Source organism: Hypanus sabinus, chromosome 10, assembly GCF_030144855.1.
Source record: "Hypanus sabinus isolate sHypSab1 chromosome 10, sHypSab1.hap1, whole genome shotgun sequence".
Classification (NCBI taxonomy): Eukaryota; Metazoa; Chordata; class Chondrichthyes; order Myliobatiformes; family Dasyatidae; genus Hypanus; species Hypanus sabinus.
Genome location: NC_082715.1, coordinates 39,075,454 through 39,096,366, shown reverse-complemented (window position 1 = coordinate 39,096,366; position 20,913 = coordinate 39,075,454). Strand labels below are relative to the sequence as shown.

Below are 20,913 nucleotides of genomic sequence, written 5' to 3'. Positions count from 1 at the left end.
TTCAGTCTTCCTTTAACTTAATGTTATTTTCAGTCTTCCTTTAACTTAATGTTATCATCTTTGTTTTTCATGTCAATTGTGGATGAATAGTTTTTCTTTTTGGGATTTTGTGCCTACCTGCAAAGTGACCAAAAAAAAATTTAAATGCCAAAGTAACCATGTATTGAAACCTAGCCTCAGATGGACATTGAGGGACTGTTTTTAAAAAAGTAAATCATACTGCTGTTCAATGGTAAGAAATCATGCAGATTATTAATAATTAAATTCAGTTTTGTTCTAATCATGGCCAAGAAATAACCAAGGACAAGAGGCATTGGAAGGTGTTATTTATTTGAAATCAAATTGTGTCAATGCTACAAATGAGATCAAAGATTTAGATTACCAGTAATAACATTATATGGAATTATCTGTTTTTTATCAAATTAACAAGAAGGATTCTGTTCCTCTAAATTTCTTTTTTTACTGTGTTGAACTGAGCAGTAAATTGTGTGCAATGCGACGGAATTGTAATCAACAAGACTGATTTTTAAAATGGCACAAGAACAGGAACTGATCAATTAAAATTAAGATATTTATGCATCTCAATGATTGTTAGGCAGTTCTCATGCAAGTTAATTTTTAGTAGGAATGTAGAGGTTTCAAAGTAACTGCTATAGATCTAATTATTAAAGAAACATATAGCAAAATGTTTCTTCGCAATCTACTGTTTAGCTCCTATCTGTGTTAAATGGTATTTTATCAAATAATGGTGTGACAGGATACTTAAATGTAGAATTGACATCCTGTGCCAGGTGGAACCCAGTGATGATCCTTGTGCCGGTGGGTGTTAGCCATGGGAGTAGCTTAACTAGTGGATAATTTAAATACTGGCCCAGATAGGCTGGGGGCTCCTTTCTCCATGATGCTAAGGCTGTAAGACTGCCTGCAGTTGTTGTGCTTTGCTTGTAAACTTTAGTGACTTGCCCTGTTAATATGATGAACTGAATACTGAGGCTTTGGGCCTACTCTGACTTGCTCTGAGGATTTGGTTTTAAGGGCTCAAAATGGTTTGGAATGCTGTCATTGCTGGCTTATCTTGCATGATTTTTTTTATCTTTCTCTGTGGGCACTGGGGGTTGGTCTTTTGTTAATTGGATTATTTTGGGTTCCTTTCTGACTGCCTATTAAGCAAAGAAATCTCAAGGTTGCATTATTTATATATTCGTTGATAATAAATGCACTTTGAATGTTGTATATTACCATATGTCATTGTCCGAAAATGAAGGACATCCTGGGTGAAGAGCATATTCTAGGATGTTGTCAACCTGTATATTGAACCATTGAAAGTTACCTGTATACATCCTGCTCTTAAACATTTAAATGGCAGTGATCAGGGTTTCCCTGAGACATGCCAGAAGCAGTTGATTGTTGTGGAGAAAGCTGAGGGAAGGGTGGGTTGTTGGTCACTTGCAACTTAATGTCTGATTCCACATTAGTATGTTAAATCCTTGGCACAAGAGCCAAGGATGTCAGCAGTGGCTGATAAATAAGGGGAGATGAACAACCAAAGATGGTGTTTAATTACTTCAGATGGGGTAATTGGAGAAGGAAGAGGATGGTGTAAACAGATTGAAGGGAGTCAAGAAAGAGACTAAAAAGCAGAAATACCAACCTTACCTTTGTGCACAGACAGAAAATGGGCCAAAGGACTGCAAGGGGTAAGTTGGTGCAGGAGAGAGACCAGTAAGGTGCTTTGGGGGTATTGGATCTGTGGATTTTCAGTTCAAGTGGGCCAGGACAAATCACCTTTGAGGAAATTTGCTAATGGAATAGATGTGGTTGCTCACAGTAAATTGCTCAACTAGTTTAGAACATGTGGTGCAACAAACAAGTAAGATGGATACTGGAGAAAGTCAGCAGACTAATCAGCATTATAGAGGAAAATACAGCCATTGTTTTGGGTTGAGATCCTTCATTTGGACAGTGTTTCTCCAGCATCCTGTTACAGGAGGTCATCCAGCATGCATGTAGCTGCAAGATCCACTATGTGTAATCTCTTGTCTCGAAAGCTGAGAGTTATATGCTGATGAGTGTTACCTAGGAAAGCACAGCTTGGCAGCCTACAGATTCCCAGATATTAAGGGTGACAAAGGTTATAAGTAAGATCAATCAAGGAATTCAGATATCTTGGCAGCCAAATAACAAGTGATGACAGGTATCAAATACAGAATAGCAATGGAGAAAGAAGCTTTCCAGAAAATGAAGACCATATTAACAGACAGAAAGATGAGCATGTGCACTAAAAGCAGAATACTGCAGTGCTACATTTATTTATTTTATCCTGACTTATGGAAGTGAATGCTGGACCATTTCCCCAGCAATGGAAAAGAGACTAGAAGCAGCTGAGTTATAGTTCTACAGGAGAATGTTAAAAATATCATGGACTACACACACATCAAATGAAGTTCTCAGAAAATCCCAATCAGTTAGATCGTTCATACCAACAATAAGAAAAAGACAACTCAAATTCCTAGGACACATCATGAGGAAAGATGAACCAGAAATACTCTTTGGAATGATCGAGGGGAGCAAAGAGAGAGGAAGACCTTGGCTTATGTATATCAAAAGCCTAGCCAGGTGGCTACACCGAGGAAATGGAAGTCATCCAAAGAACAAGGGATAGATCTGTATGGAAAACCATGGTCACCAACGTCCACATCGGATATGGTACCTAGACAGGCAGACTCAATCAAGGAAAGGGCAGGGCTAAGCAGTTGGGGTGTGGGAGAGAAATTAATCTGGAAGGTAGCAAGGAACCGTGAAATATCTTTCGCATTTAAGATTCAGGAGAGTTTCCAAAACATTCCACAAATAGGAGGCAAGTGCAGAAATAGTCGGGGCCCTAGCAGAGATATTGAAATCATTCTTGATGACAGAGGGACCAGAGGGTTGTAGGATGGCCAGTTTTGTTCTGCTGTTTAAGAAGGGTTGCTGAGTCTGACATCAGTATTGGGAAAGTTATTGGAAGGTATTCGCAGGGACCAGATACAATTTTTTTGGATTGATATGGGCTGATTAAGAAGAGACAGCACGGTTTTGTGTATGATAGATCCTGTCTAACCAACCGTTTATTTTGCCAAGGAAGTTACCTAGAAAGTGGATAAAGACAAGGCTGTGGATGTTGTCTTTAAGGACAGACATTTGGCAAGGTCCTGCATGGGAGGTTGGTCAGAAAGGTTCAGTTGCCCACTATTCAAGATTAGGTCGTAAGTTAGATCAGGCATTCAGTTTGGGGGAGAAGTCAGAGTGGTGGTAGATGGTTGCCTCCCTGACTGAGGCCTGTGACTGTGAAGTACCGCCGAGATTGTTGTCGGGTCCATTTTTTTGACATCTACAGTCTGGATGATATGGTTAAATTTGCAGATAACTCCAAGATTGGGGTGTAGTGGACAGCAAGGAAGTCTATCATAGATTACAGAGGGATCTGGATCAGCTGGAAAAATGGGCTGAGAAATGGCAGATTAAATTTAATGCAGATGAACAAGAGGTATTGCACTTCAGTAGAGATCATTTGGGGTGGGCTTGCACAGTGAATGGGAGGACACTGAGGAGTGTGATTGAACAGGGATTGGGAAATACGGGTCCATAATTCATTGAAAGTGTTGTTGCAGGTAGATAGGCTTGTAATGGAAGGTTTTGATATATAGGCCATCAGTCAATTTATTGAGTCCACAAGATGGGATGGTGTGTGGAAGTTGTAAAGATATTGGTGAGGCCTAATTTGGAATATTGTGTGCAGTTTTGGTCACCTACATACCAGAAAGATGTAAACAAGTTGAAAAAGAGAAAATTTAAATAGATGTTGCCAGGTCTGGAGGGCCTGAGTTATAAGGAAATATTGTATTCCTTGCATTGTAGAAGATTGAGGTGAGATTTGATAGAGATAGTCAAAATTGAAGGGTATTGGTAGGTTAAATGCAAGCAGGTTTTTCCTGCTGAGATTGAATGGGATTACAACCAGAGGTCATGGGTTAAGGGTGAAAGGTGGGAAGCTTCAGGGGAACATGAGAGGAAACTTCAGATTATCGTGGGAGCTGCTATCCCAAGTAGTGCATGGAAGCTAGATTTCGATGTTTAACCTGAGTTTGGATAGGTATGTGGAATATAGGGGTATAGAGGGCTATAATCCTGGTGCAGGTCGATGGGAGTTGGCAGTTTAAATGGTTTTGACATGGACTAGATGGGCTAAAGGGTCTGTTTCCATGCTGCAGTTTTCTGAGTCCAGCCAAGTTGACAGTTTATTTTCCTCTGAGATGCTGCCTGACCTGCTGAGTTCCTCTAGTATTTAAGTGTATTACTCAGTTTACAGTATCTGCAGAATCTATTGAGGATCAATCTGGTTTAGTAAAGTTGATTCAGTGTCCCAATATGCCAGCTTTGATTCAACAAACAACAATGGTGTTGTCAGCAAGCTTAAATATGGTATTAGAGCTATTCTCAGCTTCACATTCGTAAGTATGAAGCAGGTAGTGTGTGAAAATATTATATTAATACAATAAGATTATTAATCAACTAACTGATCAGTGAGGAAATCCTGAATGCAGTTATACAGGAAGATACTGGTGCCCAGGTCTTGGAGCTGGGTGATGAATTTCAAGGAGATGATGGTGTTGGATGCTGAGCTGTAGTCAGTGAAGAGTGTCCTGGTATATAGATTTTCATTGTCTATGTGTCATCTAGAGCTGAATGAAGTGCCATTGAAATAGCAGATGCTATTGACCTGTTGTGATGGTAGGCAAATTGGAGTGGATGCAGATCATTTGTTTGGCAGGAGTTAATGTGCTCCATGGCCAACTCTTGAGGCACTTGGACATTGATATGATTGATGGCTGTTTGAATCCAGTGGGCATCTTACACTGCCAAAGTGAGAGGTTGAAAATGTCCATAAACACTTCTTACACTTGAACTATACAAAGGCTGTTTCTGAGATTTCAACTGATTTTCACTTTAATTCTTCACCCGGTTCTCAGGGCTCCTGCATTACTTAACTAATTGCATTCCAACTTGGCTCATGATAGTGGAGACATTCCTCTAGGTGCTGGAATCAAGCGAACAATTGTTGGAGTAAATCACCAGGTGAGTCAAATGTGCCAGGGAGCTAAACAAGTTATGATTCAGATTTTGACTGTAGGTTTGTGCAGATCAACTTTCAAAGTTGAAAAGTGCAGCTAGAAAGTTCAGCACCTACCCACAGATGCTGCTTGATGCACTGAATTCTCCAGGTTGTTCCTGGGATTTGGCAATCTTCGGGATTTGATACTGAATTTAACCATTTTTAGAATTTAACCGTTCAAGAAAATGGATCTCAGGATTATGTATGGTGACTTAGCGATGTGCTACACACAGAGCTAGAAATAACGGCACGCAGTCTGTAAGTTGCACTCGAGTCTGGTTTATTCAAACTTCGCAGCACTGGCTTTTACGCAGTTCAGTTCCCTCCCTCTCTGGGCGGAAATGACGTCGGAGGTGCATTACAAAAGTCTCTTCCCATGCACGGGATTTCTCCCCTTGCTGGTGAAGAAGAAGGCCCAGTGCCATTTTGGGGCTGGCTTCTCTGCTGACGAGCGCGCTATTTTGTGAGCTGGTTCGCCTGCATAGAAAGTGAGTCGCCACGGTGACATATATGGTGACATATAAAATTCTAAAGGGATTGGACAGGCTAGATGCAGGAAGGTTGTTTCCAATGTTAGGGAAGTCCAGTACGAGGGGTCACAGTTTAAGAATTAAGGGGAAGCCTTTTAGGACCGAGGTGAGGAAAAACTTCTTCACACAGAGTGGTAAATCTGTGGAATTCTCTGCCACAGCAAACAGTTGAGGCCAGTTCATTGGCTATATTTAAGAGGAAGTTAGATATGGCCCTTGTGGCTAAAGGGATCAGGGGGTATGGAGAGAAAGCAAGTACAGGGTTCTGAGTTGGATGATCAGCCATGATCATACTGAATGGCGGTGCAGGCTCAAAGGGCTGAATGGCCTAGTCCTGCACCAATTTTCTATGTTTCTGTATACATTGAAGTAGAATTGTTTCCTCTTGCACTGACTGGTCTTGCTAGTTTTCATTTGTCCTTTACCTCTTCAAATGTACCTAATCATTATTCACTGGCCTTTCCCACTTTTTGAGCTACTATCGTCAGCTCTACTGGCACTCACAACTTAATTGATATTTGGCCATTGGCTTTGTCACCCGCATCCCTTTTTTTCAAGGTAAAGCTGAGAGAGATCTAGACTAACATTTTCTGTTGTCAAGGAAATTGGGTGGGGGGGAGAGAGAGAGAGGCATGCTATTAAACTGCCTTCTGGGCTGAGGGGAAGACCAACAAGCTATTTGAAAAATAATAAGCATGCAGAAACAAATGGGAAGGAGAAATGGTGGTGTCATTAAAATTGCTTCTTGGGCTCTCGTTTAGGGATGACCTGCATATTTTTTAAGACTATACTCATGACCTTAGAGAACTTTTTTAACTAGTTCTTGCAAAGCTGCTTCTGGGGTTCTCGTACAGCAAGCATTTTAACAATTTTAACAATTGCAAGCAACAGCCAAGTACTGTGCTCAGTTCTGTTTGCCTCACTACAGGAAGGATGTGGAAGCCATAGAAAGGGTGCAGAGGAGATTTACAAGGATGTTGCCTGGATTGGGGAGCATGCCTTATGAGAATAGGTTGAATGAACTTGGCCTTTTCTCCTTGGAGCGACAGAGGATGAGAGGTGACCTGATAGAGATGTATAAGATGATGAGAAGCATTGATCATGTGGATAGTCAAGAGGCTTTTTCCCAGGTCTGAAATGGTTGCCACAAGAGGACACAGGTTTGAGGTGCTGGAGAGTAGGGACAGAGGAGATGTCAGGAGTAAGTGTTTTACTCAGTGGTGAGTGAGTGGAATGGGCTGCCGGCAGTGGTGGTGGAGGGGGATACAATAGGGTCTTTTAAGAGACTCTTGGATAGGTACATGGAGCTTTGAAAAATAGAGGGCTATGGGTAAGCCTAGTAATTTCTAAGGCAAGGACATGTTTGGCACAACTTTGAGGACTGAACGGCCTGTATTGTGCTGTAGGTTTTCTATGTATTCTGCTCAAAGCGTTGCCGCTGTTGGTGGTGTATGTAACTGAGGAATAAATCTTGTCTAAAACCAGTGTTAACCAAATCTGAAAATGAATTGTGCCTGTCCAATGTAAACAAAAATTGATTTATACAGGTAGTCCCCGAGTTACGAACGTCTGACTTACGGACAACTCGTACTTACAAACCGAGGAAGGAGAACGCTGTCTGCCATTTTGTCGTTGCTGTTGACACTGTGCTGAGTGTTTAACTTTGTATGTATTTGGCTTATATTTTTCTTAGTAAAATTCACCCTGCCCCCCCCCCCCATTCTATTTGGCTGGTGGCACAGTCAGATCAGCACCGGGCTAGAGTACGGAGGTTCCCGAGTTCAATTTAGTGACAGACCGCTCCCGTACCAGGTTGATGTCAAGCTCGCAACTCAACCTTGTAATAAACACTACCACTTCCAGTAAATTCCCACGTGGAATATTGTGGAGGATCAAATACCAAACCCAGCACAGCTCCCACTTGTCGCATTTAACCTGTCTCAGTGTGGCGCAGTTTAGGACCCGGGAAATTCAGTGCTGTGGTTGTTAGGACCCAGCGGACCTCGGGAGCTGGCATAGCTTGGGACCCGCTGCCCGCAGTGTTTCTGTTCCATTGATGTGAAAATAAAGTGGAAATAATAAAGCATTTGGAAAAAGGTGAAACTCCATCGGTCATTGGAAGAGCGTTAGGCTACAGTCAGTCGACAATCGGAACAATTTTAAAGGATAATGGATAAAATTAGAATAATGGAGCATGTGAAAGTTCCTGCCCTGATGAAAGCTACAATTATTACTAAGCAACGCAGTGGTTTAATTATTGGAATACTTATGTTTCTTAAGTGTTTTATATGTATAGAAAGGTAAAATATATACTATATACTAAGACAAATGTTTGACTAACTGACACTAAATAATACCGGATTTACTTGTTCCGACTTGTGTACAAATCTGACTTAAAGACAGACTCAGGAACGGAACTTGTACATAACCTGGGGACTGCCTGTAATTGATTAAAGTGTGATTTATAAATTTGCATGTAATGTCATGAATATGTTCTGCCATTTTGAATACAAGGAATTGAACATTTGCAAGTGCATTTTGCTCACGCAGCTGGGATTCATATTGAGCAAGGTGTGGATTTATTTTATGCTGACTGGTGCAGAATAAGTTGTGTTTCTCTATTTCAGGATCTGAATCTGTAGTAAGCAAAACAGTCTTCATCAAGTAGAGGTTCGCATTAGTTTAACAGAATTCTGAAAAAAAGTTAGTCTAATTTGAGTGGACCAAGTTTTATTTCATAATGTGATTCAAAAGTTAAATGAAATCTGACTTGGGTGCTGAATCCTGTTTCGTGTTATTGAAACCTTGAATCACATTGCACGACATGTTCATATTTGGCAATTAACCGATCATCTGGTTTATTCCCTGTATTCTGATTTTTTTTTTCCCCTAAATATTTTGTCTTGGTTGACCCTGAATTCATAATGTGTAATTAATTACCCATGAACATCTCGAACAATTGTAACAACAGTGTTCTACCATTTAGTTGAAGACGAGATGAATATTCAAATACTAAAAATGACAACTATATTTCCTGCTCTTTCTCTCATTTAGTAATGTTACATGTTTTTTTCATTATGGTATGACCTATTTCAAAACTATAGCATGAAGTTTGAATTCCTTTTTTTAAAAATTGTAACTTTGAGGACTTTGATTTTAACCACAAATTAACCTGAATTCTGTTCCAAAGTTTATTTTATTTGTATTTTCAGTTGAAGATATTTCCCTTAAATTCTGATTCCAATATTTCAAATGACGTAAGTGTAAGATTAGATTGCTAGAGAACTAAATTAGGCTTGTTTTGAAGTAATATATTTTGGGTGGCTATACCCAGGGCAAGTCTTGATTTGCCTGTTTGTTTTTGGGAGGGGGGAAGCGATGGAAACATTGGTTTGATCTGAATCCTGGACTAAATAATTCTTGTGTTTTAAAATATTTCTCTCAATTTCAGGAATTGATTTTAAAATCAAAACAGTGGAACTACATGGAAAGAAGATCAAATTGCAGATATGGTAAGGTGAACCTTTTTATTGATAGAAAGATTTAATGCTCCATGAAAGCATTTATAGATTTTTCTTGAAGTCGCAGTATTGGTTAGTTTCATTAAATTCTTGAAATTGAGGTGTATGTGTGAGAGAAATTATGGCAAATAAAGATGGTAGAGAATCTTCAGAATTCTGAAATATCCTTCCTCAAAAATTTCACTTGTGATTGCAAAGCTTTAGTTTGTAGATTATTAGATGTGTATCTCAAATAGATCCTGAACTCTGAACCTCCTGTTTTTCTCAGTTAATCAAAATTCTAACTCCAGAAATGCCTGCCACTTTGTATAATTTCAAAAAGATGTTGCACGCAATTTTGATTTGGTGTTAGAAATGAACAAGTCTGCATAATAAGTACTATCTTTTTCAATGTTGTGTGAATATAAATTCATGAATTCCTGCAAGTTGCTTTGCAGTATTGCTTACTGGCCTACCTATGCTCTGTTCATATGCTGACTGAGAATGTATGATTTTGTATTGCTAACATTAACATTAATATATTAATTAACAGTTTGCTAATATAAGGCACTTTATTTGTTGATGGAAGAAATAAGATGTATTGTTTCCTTTGTAATGGCAGAACACTGAAGGGCATTGTAATATTTTTTAAATGCACAGCATAGCCAGAACCTTACTTGCATTATTGGTAAATTATGCTATTTACAAAGCAGTAGTTCAGGATTCTCAAGCAGCAAACGTCTGGAATTTTTTCTCCGGTTTATTGCTTTGGAGATTGAATTCTGATTGGGTATTCTGCCAAAGTGGTTTTGGCTATTATTTTGGTATCTATTCTTACCAGAGTACCCCTCTTTTTACAGCTCCTACATTTTCCATATTTTGTTTGAAAATTATTTATCACATTTGTGGTTGGTGCATCGAACATACTACCAGGTGTGGTGGTAGAAGCAGAAACATTAGGGACATTTAAGAGTCTCTTGGATAGGCACACAGATGATGGCAAAATGGAGTGTGTGGGAGGGAAGCATTAGCTTGAGCTTGAAATGGGTTAAAAGGTTGTCCTAACATTCTGGGCTGAAGGGCTGGTATTGTGCAGCAGTGTTCTGTTCCATGTTCTTTAAACTTGAACAGTAAACTGTGTTGGAGCCCAGCATGAATAAAATTTCAGGTTAGATAGTTTTCATAGTTGCTGGTGTGGCCTCTAGGGTGGTTGAAGGAAACCCAGTGGGCAAGGGTGTGAAGGAGTTGACCAGTCCTTGTAGAGAGCCATCAGTGTAGGTGACATGGCCATCTGGTGCTATGTACAAAGGTGGTAATCACCTAGTTTGTTGATTAAGTTGCACTTAACTTGGCAGAGCTTCAAACAGGTTGAATGCATTGTATGGGTGGGGGGGGGGGGGGGAGTGGAATGGATTTTCTGGCATCTCTTCAAAAAGTTGCTATGCTGGGATGGGCTTCATTGCAGTCATGCCAGAATGAGTGTTCTTAGAAATGGCTTGGGCTTTAGGTAACACTGTAGTATTTGAATGAGTGTTCAAATAAAGAAACGATAAAATATTAAGGAAGGCCATTGTGCAGTGCAGCAAAATAGGAATTGAGAAGATTCAAGCTGTAAATTAGTAGGCTTAAGCATTGGGAAGTTTTGGAAACTTGAGTAATTCGGGAATAAAAGACAAATGCAGTTTTTCAGCGCTTTAACAAGTATTGAAATTAGTAGAAACAGATGTTGATCCATTGGGAGAGATAGAAATTATAACAAATGAGGAACCAGCAGTTTTTTTTTGACTTGATAGTTGAGGCTATTGTGGAGGTGTTAGTAGTGATCCAAATTCCAGAATGGTTGCACAGGACCGGAAAATCACAATATCTCTCCACTCTTTGGGGGAAGGAGTGACAGGAAATTATAGGCCAATTGGCCTGACTTCAGTGGTTCGCAAGATGTTAGAGACCATTATTAAGACTGAGTTTTTGGGATAATTGGGGAGGGGGGAAAAAGGCAGATGGTTTTACCGGACAAAAACATCTGTTGGGATTCTTCAGAACAGAATAGTACAGCTCAGGAACAGCTCAGTGTTGTCACAAACCAGCTAAAAAGCAAATCGAAAACACCTGAGCACTAACCACTCCTACCTACACCATGTCCATATCCCTACATCTTCTTTACACCTATGTGCCTATCCAGACGTCTCTTAAAAGCCTCTAATGTATTTGTCTCTACCACCATATCAGGCAGTGCATTTCCAGCATCCACAACTCGTGAGTTTAAAAAAAAACCTGCCCCTCACATCCCTCTTGAATCTATCCCCTCTCATCTTCAATGCATGCCCTTTGGTATTAGACATTTCAACAGTGGGAAACAGATCCTTTCTGTCCACTCTGTGTCTCATAAGCTTGTAAACCTCAATTACATCTCCCCCTGGCCTCCAGTGCTCCAGAGAAAACAACCCAAGTTTATCCAGCATCTCATGATAGCACATGCCCTTTAAACTGTGCAGCATCCTGGTGAACCTCTTCTGCACCCTTTCCAAAGCTTCAACATCCTTCCTATAGTGGGGCAACCAGAACTGTACGGAGCACTCAATACGTTATAACCAGAGTTTTATAAACTTTTAACATAAACTTCAACTTTTGAATTCAGTGCCTCAACTAGTAAAAAGCAAGTATTCCATAAGCCACCTTCATCACCTTATCAACCTGTGCAGCTGCTTTCAAGGAGCTATGAACTTGGATCCCAATATCTCTCTGCTCAGGAACACTATAGGATCTGCCCTTAACAGTGTATTGTCTCCTTGCATTTGCCCTAACGAGGTGCAACACCTCACATTTATCTGGGTTAAACTTCATGTGCCATTTCTCAGCTATATTCTTTGCTGATTTTCTGTGCTATCCACATCTCTATCAATCTTGGTATTATCCACAAATTTACTAACCCACCCATCTACTCATTTACTTTTTCACACAGGACATTTATATACATCACTAAAAGCTGAGGTCCCAGCATACATCCCTGCAGAACTCTACTGAATACAGACCTCCAGCTAGAATAAGTTCCTTCAGCCATTACCCTCTGTCTTCTGTAACATGCCAGTTTGCTGCAGAACCCATGCACTTTGATCCCATGAGGAAATTTAATGCATGTAGATTGTCCACTCCCCAACCTCATCAGTATTCCTATTCACCTTGTCAAAAATTTCAAATCAAGTTGGTGAGGCACAACATGCCATGCATGTGGTTCTCCCTAATAAGGCGCTGAGTTTCCAAATGCTCATATATCCTATCCCTCAGAATTTTCTCCAGCAATTTCCCTACAGATGACAACTATCATGAGACTCCCCAGCCTATAGATCCCTGGATTTTCCCTTGTTCCTTTTTTTTAAGCAAGTACAACATTAGCCACTCGTCAGTCCTCTCGGAACTTGCCTGTGGCTTGAGAGGTCACAAAGATACTAAGCAATCTAGTCTTTTACATCCTTCAAAAACATGGGGTAAATCCTGTCAGTCTCTGAGGACTTGCCCACCTCAGCGCCTAAGAGATAGCTTTTTAGAACAGGTTGTCGTTGAGCCTTCTAGGGGATCAGCTATACTGGATTGGGTGTTATGTGATGAACTGGAAGAGATTAGGAAGCCTAAGGTAAAAGAACCTTTAGGAACCAGTGATCACAATATGATTGTGTTCAACTTGAAATCTGACAGGGAGAAAGTAAAGTCTGATATAGCAGTATTTCAGTGGAGTAAGAGAGAGGTTGGCCAAAGTAAATTGGAAGGAGCTGCTAGCAGGGATGTCAGCAGAGCAGCAATGGTGTGTGTTTCTGGGGAAAACAAGAAGATGCAAGATAGATGTACTCCAAAAATGAAGAAATGATCAAATGGTAAAATAGTACAAACTGTGGCTGACAAGGAAGTCAAAGCTGTTGTAAAAGCAAAGAAAGGGCATACAACAAAGCAAAAATTAGTGGCAAGATAGGATTGGAAGTATTTAAAAACCTACAGAGAACTAAAAAAAAATCATTAGAAGGGAAAAGATGAAAAATGAAAGCAAGCTAGCAAATAATATCAAAGTGGACAGTGAAAGTTTTTCAACTATTTTAAGAGAAATGAGAGTGGATATAGGACTGCTAGAAAATGAGGCTGGAGAAATATTAACAGAGGACAAGGAGATGGCTGATGAACTGAATGAGTATTTTGCATCCATCTTCACTGTGGAAGACACTATCAGTATGCCTGATGTTGTAGTGTGTAAAAGAAAAGTGGGTGCAGATACTATTACAAGAGAGAAGGTGCTCAAAAAGCTAAAAGACCTGAAAGTACATAAGTCACCAAGACCAGAGGAACTGCACCTAGTGTTCTGAAAGAGGTAGCGTTGGTGGCATTAGAAATGAAATCAAAAATCATTGGACTCTGGCATAGTGCCAAAGGACTGGAAAATTATAAATGTCACTCCAATCTTTAAGAAAGGAGGAAGGCAGCAGAATGGAAATTATGGACCAGTTAGCCAGACCTCAGTAGTTGGGAAGATGTTAGTCAGTTGTTAAAGATGAGGAGATGGAGTACTTGGTGACACAGTACAAGATGGTACAAACAGCATGATTTCCTTCAGGGAAAATCCTGCCTGATGAGTCTGTTGGAATTCTTTGAGGTGTTTACAAATAGGATAGATAAAGGGGATGCAGTGAATGTTGTATATTTGTTCTTGCAGACGGCCTTTGACAAGGTGCCTCACCTGAGGCAGCTGACAACAAGGTAAGAGTCCATGTTATTACAGGAAAGTTACTAACATCGTCAGAGCATTGGCTGATTGGTAGGAAGCAGTGAGTGGGAATAAAAGGTTCTTTTTCTGGTTTGCTGCCAGAGACTAGTGGTTTTCCTCAGGGGTTGGTGTTGGAGCAAGTAGTGTTGAGAAAACAGATAGAATGCAAAAGGACTTGGATATTAGGAGACCTGGGCAAGAAAGTGGCAAATGATATACAATGTTGGAAATTGCATGGTCATGCACTTTGGTAGTAGAAATAAATGTGCAGACTATTTTCTAAACAAGGAGAAAATCCAGGAATCTGAGATGCAGAGGGTCTTGGGAGTCCTTGTGCAGGACACTCTGAAAGTTAACTTGAAGGTTGAGCTAGTGGTGAGGAAGGCAAATACCATGTTAGCTTTCATTTCAAGAGGTCTAGAATGCAAGAGCAAGGATGTGATGCTGAGGCTTTATAAGGCCCTGGTGAGGCCTCACCTTGAGTGTTGTGAACAGTTTTGGACTCCTCATTTTAGAAAAGATGTGCTGGCATTGGAGGGGGATCCAGAGAAGGTTCACAAGGATGATTCCAGGAATGAAAGGGTTATCATACGAAGAATGGTTGGCTCTGTACTTGCTGAAATTGATAGGGATGAGAGGGGGGATCTCATTGAAACGTTTGGAACGTTGTAAGGCCTAGACAGAGTAGATGTGGAAAGGATGTTTCCTTTGGTGGAGAGTCTCGGACAAGAAGGGTCAGCCTCAGGATAGAGGGACGCCCTTTCAAAACAGATGCGGAGAAATTTCTTTAGCCAGAGGGTGGTGAACTTGTGGTATTTGTTGCAAGTGCAGCTGTGGAGGCCAGGTCATTGAGTGCATTCAAGGCAGAGATTGATAGGTTCTTGATTGGACATGGCATCAAAGGTTATGGGGAGAAGGCTGGGAACTGCAGTTGAGGAAATTTAAAGAAAAGGATCAGCCATGAATGAATGGCGGAGCAGACTCGATGGGCCAGATGGCCTAGTTCTGCTCTTGTGTCTTATGATCTTAGGAGGCCCACCACTTCCTCTTGACCTCTGAATGCCCAAACGTTACTTAAATACTCAGCACTGATCTCTTGGTCTTCTATGTCCTTTCCCTTGGTAAATACTGAAGCAAAGTGCACACTAAATACCTTACTCACATTCTCTGCATCCAAGCATATGTTCTCCCCCTCCCCCCCCCCCCCCCCTTATCCTTGAGTGGTCCCCCCTCCCTAGTTAGTTTCTTGCTGTTGATATATGCGTAGATTGCCTTGGGATTTGCCTTGATCCTACTTGTCGAACATTTCATGTCCCCTCTGGGCTTTCCTAATTCACTTCTTTCATTCTTTTCTGGCTTCTCTATACTTGGTGCTTCATTTGATCCTAACTTCCAAAGCTTTACATCTTTTTCCTTGTTGACTAAATTCATCCTTAATTATTAAATTCGTCTGTTATTTTTCCATCTCTGTCCTCAACAGAAACATACCTTTCCTGTACTTTGTGCAGTTGACCTTTAAACACCCTCTGCATGTCTGATGTGGACTTTACATAGAAAAGGTGTTCCCAATTAATGCTTCTTACTGGTTAATGCCCTTGTAATTTGCCTTGCCACAGTTTAAAACCTCAAGAACCACACCTATCCTTGTAGCTGTCCTGTAGGTTCAGAACTTATGGTCACAGTTCCCTAACTGAAGGTTAGTCACTTTGCCAAGCTCATTACCCAACACCAGGTCCTGTCCAGCTGGTTCTCTCATTGGATCATCCACATATTGATTTAAGGAGTTATCCTAAAGCCACTTAAGTTCAGCCCCATGACAACAAATGCCCCTATTTTCAAAATTTCCTTAATCACATTACATGTCTGTTGCTCAGTGTCTTGGTGACTATTAGAGAGTCTGCAGTATAATTCCATCAGTTGATTGAACCCTTCCTGTTCCTGAGTTCCACCCAAATTGTGTCTGACCCCTACATTATGTTTCCTCTGGGTGCAGCTGTGACTTTGTCCATGATTAGTAGTGCAACTCTGCCCCTTCTTTTACCACCACCTCTTTTTTTTTCTAAAACTTCAAAGACCTGGTATATTTATCACCCATTCTTTCCCCCCTCAACCAAGTTTCAGTCATGTCTGCAACATTGTAGTTCCATGTACGGATCCATGCTCCCAAGTTCATCTCTCTTGCCCATAATACTCCTAGCTTTGAAATATATACACTTCATACTATCCAATCCATCATATCTGTTACTTCAACTTTGCCTTTCAATACTCTCCCTTGCAACCACCTTCTGGTCTGATCTTTTCCTTCCTGACCTGGGGCTCCAGCTCCCAGCCCTTTGCAAAACTAGTTTAAACTCAACCTAAGGAACATCAGCAAACCTAGTGGCCAGGATATTAGTTCCCCCTCCAGTTCACGTGCAATCTGTCCCTTTTGTACAGCTCACCCTTTCCCCAGAGAAGGTTCCAATTGTGAAAGTTGAATCAGGATGAAGTTACTCTGATTGTATAGGTAAAACTCTTTATTCAAAGCCTCCGGGGCACATCAGTCAGTAGCTCAAACAAGAATAGTCTGTGACTATTCCCACTCGGTCCACCAACTAACTGGCAGTTCCTCTTACATAAGTTATCATCATTCAGTTACCCCCTCACACAAGACAGGCTGGAGCCAGACTTATCTATGTGCATGACAGTACATATAGACAAATTACAGAATAGGTGTAATGGCTCACACACAGAACAGGTTGGAGTGGTCTTATCTATGTGCATGACTGTACAAAGAGACAGGGACCTTGAAACACGGTCTAACTCCAAGAAGACATGTGGCTCAGCATGGCTTAGCACAGGGGTCAGCAACCTTTTTTGCACCGTGGACTGGTTTAATATTGACAATATTCTTGCCGACCGGTGGAGGGGGGAGGGGGGGGTGGTTAATATCGACCGGAATATAGGTGATAAGTCAGCTATATCACTTATTAATGCCTTATACACTCAATTTCATGTCTAAAAGGGTTTATCTAACAAACTTAATATTAAACACACAGTGCATATTTTCCTCACATGAAAATCATAAGTTAATTATAACTCACTTAAGTCAATAGCATCATAATATTTTAAGCAACGTTTGGATATTAAACGCACAGCGCATATTTTCCTTGTGTGAACATATAAAATTATTGCAATACACCAGTGAGAGGACAAGGTAAGGACCGGATGTCCCCATACTGGGGTCGTGGTGGTCGCAGTCCAGAGACAGTGACTGACTGAACAAGGAGTGCGACAGGACACCCCTCTTATTGGTAGGTAGAACCTATCACCCAACAAAAGTTCAGCTTGAGGAATGACTTTCAGTAGATGGCAGTGAGGTAGCTGCTCAGCTACTTATAAAACCCTGAGCCTAAATTAAGTCATCTGTGAATATTTTAGCACCGGGTTCCCCGCAGATATTCAGTGTGCTAAACAGGTTTAGAGGTGGTGCCCATCTGTCCGCGCTCCAGGCCAGTAGCAATGACAGTTCTTGCTGGAGGCGGCCGGTTACCCGAGGCCATCCAGTGATCCCTGGCACGACTGTGTTTCGGTGACTGATGACCTCACGTGGATAATGACTTTGCATGCATTCCATTTCAACAGCAGGTGTGACGGAATGAGGAAAGGAGCAGCTTGTTTTACATTGACAAATCATATCGCTTCCTTGCGGCCCGGTAGCACATGCTTTGTGACCCAGTACCGGTCCGCGGCCCGGTGGTTGGGGGCCACTGGCTTAGCACATCTGTTGATCATCAGCAGTTTCTTAGAGGAAAAATAGGCTGCTATTGTTTAAATGACCATGTTAACCCTTTTATGTACATTATCACAATGGTCCAGGAACATGAAACCCTATTTTCTGCATCATCTCCACAGCCACTCATTGAACTATTCTACCATTCCATTGCTACCTGCACTAGCCTGTGGCACAGTGAGTAATCTGGAGATTACAGCCTTGGACGTCCCTTTCTTCGACTTCTGTCCTAACTATATACTCACTGATAGGACTTCCACTTTTCTGCCTCTGTCAGTGGTGCCATGACGCCTGAACCACTACTTTTTTTGCCTGTCATGCACCACGGCGAACCTCTGGTTGATTTTCTTCCCCCCCCCCCCCCCCCCCCCGAGAATATCTGCAGCTGCTCCATTATATCATGGACCATAGCAGCCAGGAGGCATTCTACCATCCTGGTGTCTCTTTAGCAGTCATAGAATTTCCTTTGTTTTCATTCCACACCCCCCCCCCCCCCACCAAAACTCTGGAGAGTCCCATATAACTATCACTCTATCTGACTGGACCCGAAACTGTCAACCCATAGTGCCACCCAGCCTGGCTGCTGCTGTGATCTGATGGGTCATTCCCCTCCCCCTTTCCCTCAGCAGTATCCAAAGAGGTATTCTGTTTTGCGAGTGGAATGGTCATGGGGGAGCCCTGCATTGGCTTCTTTCTCCTCTCACCTCTCCTGGTGGTCACCCATCTACTGTCCGAAGCCTGTACTCTGGGCATGACCAGAGGAAGTAACAGGCAGGATAGACCGAAGAGTGTCAGTGGATGTTTACTTGGGTTTTCAGAAGGCCTTTGACGTAGCGCCACACATGAGGCTGCTTAACAAGGAAGGAGCCCATGATAGGCGAATAATACTAACACAGACAGAAAGTTGACTGACTGGCAGGAGGCCAAGAGCGAGGGCCTTTTCTGGTTGGCTGCCAGCAACTAGTAGCATAATGCAGCGGTTGGTGTTAGATCTATGACTCTACACATTATATGTTAATAGCCTGGGTGACAGAATTGATGGATTTATGGCCAAGTTTACAGATGATACAAAGTTAGTTCGTGGCAGATAGTGTTGTGAAAGCAGTGAGTCTGCAGAACATCAAAGGGAGGATGTATGCTGAGGCCTTATAAGATTGTTCAAACCATCTTTGGAGTTCTGTGAGCAGTTTTCGGCCCCTTAAAGATGGGATGTGCTGGCATTGGAGAGGGTCCAGGGGAAGTTTGAGAATGAAAAAGTTGAAGTATGAGGAGCATTTGATGGATCTGGGGCTATACTTGTGGAGTGTAGAAAATGAGAGGATGGGGGTTTCATTGTAACACTCAGGATATTGAAAGGCCTTGGAGACATGGAGAGGATGTTTCCAATTGTGGAGCCTTGGACCAGAGGAAAGCCTTAGAATAGAAGGGTGTCCTTGTAGAGCAGAAGAAGAATTTTCATATATGGAACTCATTGCCATAGATGGCTGTGGAGATTAAGTCTTTGGGCATATTTAAAGCTGTAGTTTGTAGGTTCTTGATTAATACGGATGTCAAAAGCTATAGAGAAAAGGCAGGAGAATGGGGTTGAGAGGGATAATAAATCAGCCATAATCAAATGGTAGAGCAAAGCTATTGGGCCAAATGACCTAAATTTGCTCCTCTGTCTTATGGTCTTAAAATCAATGAAGGTACAAAAAGTGATGGGCAAAAATACAGGTGGGATAATAAAGTGGTATCAAGAAAGGTTGTAACTGTGGCAACATTCTTAATATTCACTCCAATGTGACAAAGGGAACAGTAAGGAAGTCTTGAAACAAAACTTGGTGAAACTTCCATAGCTTTGGCCTCCATGAGAAGTGTTAAAGTGAGTATTCACTGCACGTGATTCCTTTTAGTGGTTTGACTGAAAATCAAATTAACCAGGACGTATCTGAAATGTACAGTTTCATAATTGTCTTGAATACGCTTTCATATTGAACTTAGACAATGTAATTTCTTGTCTTAGTGTGTGCTATCACTGCTTAAGACTGAGAATTCATTGAAGTTTGCTGGTTAAAAAATCATTAGATATTGCCAAGGCACTGATTGTCACCAGCCTTCTCTCTTGACCAAGTTTGTGATGGTAAAGGAAAATACAACATTTAGAGGAAAATCAGAATTAGTGGAGGAAGGTGCAAGTTCCACATGAGAACTCCTGAGGTTAGTGTTGGGTTGTTGCAGCAGAGGTTACCGTATATGTCACTGCACCTCACCAAAATTGGATCATGTTGACCTTGTTTCAGATGAGGTTTGCCGATTTGTTCTAGTTGTTCCTCTCTTGTACCATGGCTGTAGTTGTTCATATGTCAAGACATTGTAACTGGGTGTAAGGACTTGAAGGATATGAACATTATAATTCTTTCTGGGAAGTTGAAGTTTTTTTCCCCGACAAGTGAAAGCACATTCTTGAGGAAAATTTTGTTTCTCGGTCATTTGACTAATAGAAATAACTGAGCTGAATGAAGCCAATTACAACTGAAAGGTATTGCTGGAGTTTAGTGGTTGCAGACTGCAAGGTTCTGTGGCACCCAGTCAAGGCATTAGTCATTAGCTCTATGCCAGCTAGATTGGAGGAGGATCAGAATCCCCTTATTTAATTCCTAAACTAAAGATTATGCAGGAAAAGAAAAGTTAACATTTATAAACACCTGAGATATTTTAGTTGTACTTTGACGAAAGTATTTGTTTTTAAACCTTATCAGAGGCACTTCAATTCTTACTTGCCAAATGATGTCAGAGCATTCCAGAAGCAGAATCTCAGTCTGACACAAGGGAAGAGTTGGAGTTGGTATGGATACGAGATCATAGTGACAACATGTTATAAGTATAATTGGATCCATGCTTCTGTGTCAGGGTGTGTGCAGAGAGAAAATTTTAAAGATTTAGTTTGAGTATGATTTGAGAGTGATTCTGACATGTTACCAGATTTTCCTTGATATGCTTGCTGATGATAGGTGACCATGCCCTCAGCTTTAAACTTCAGTGACAAACATAACTCTGGGGGGTGGAGTGGTAGAGGGGGAACAGTGCAGTCTTTGCTTAACACCCAGACAGTTCAATATGGTATTTCAAAAGCTCAAAGTGCATTTATTACCAAAGAATGTATAAATTATATACCTTGAAATTTGTCTCCTTACAGTTGCAAAGCAAGAAACTCAAAACTCAATTAATAG

The 20,913-nt window shown here is 41.2% G+C and overlaps 1 protein-coding gene across 1 annotated transcript in view; it reads left to right on the top strand.

Moving 5' to 3' along the window:
• The window catches only part of rab10 (RAB10, member RAS oncogene family), a 63,734-nt gene that overhangs the window by 19,221 nt on the left and 23,600 nt on the right, over nt 1-20,913 (top strand). The window contains exon 2 of the mRNA XM_059981711.1: nt 9,134-9,194. Within this exon, the coding sequence (XP_059837694.1) occupies nt 9,134-9,194 (61 nt within the window). The remainder of the gene's footprint in view (nt 1-9,133; nt 9,195-20,913) is intronic.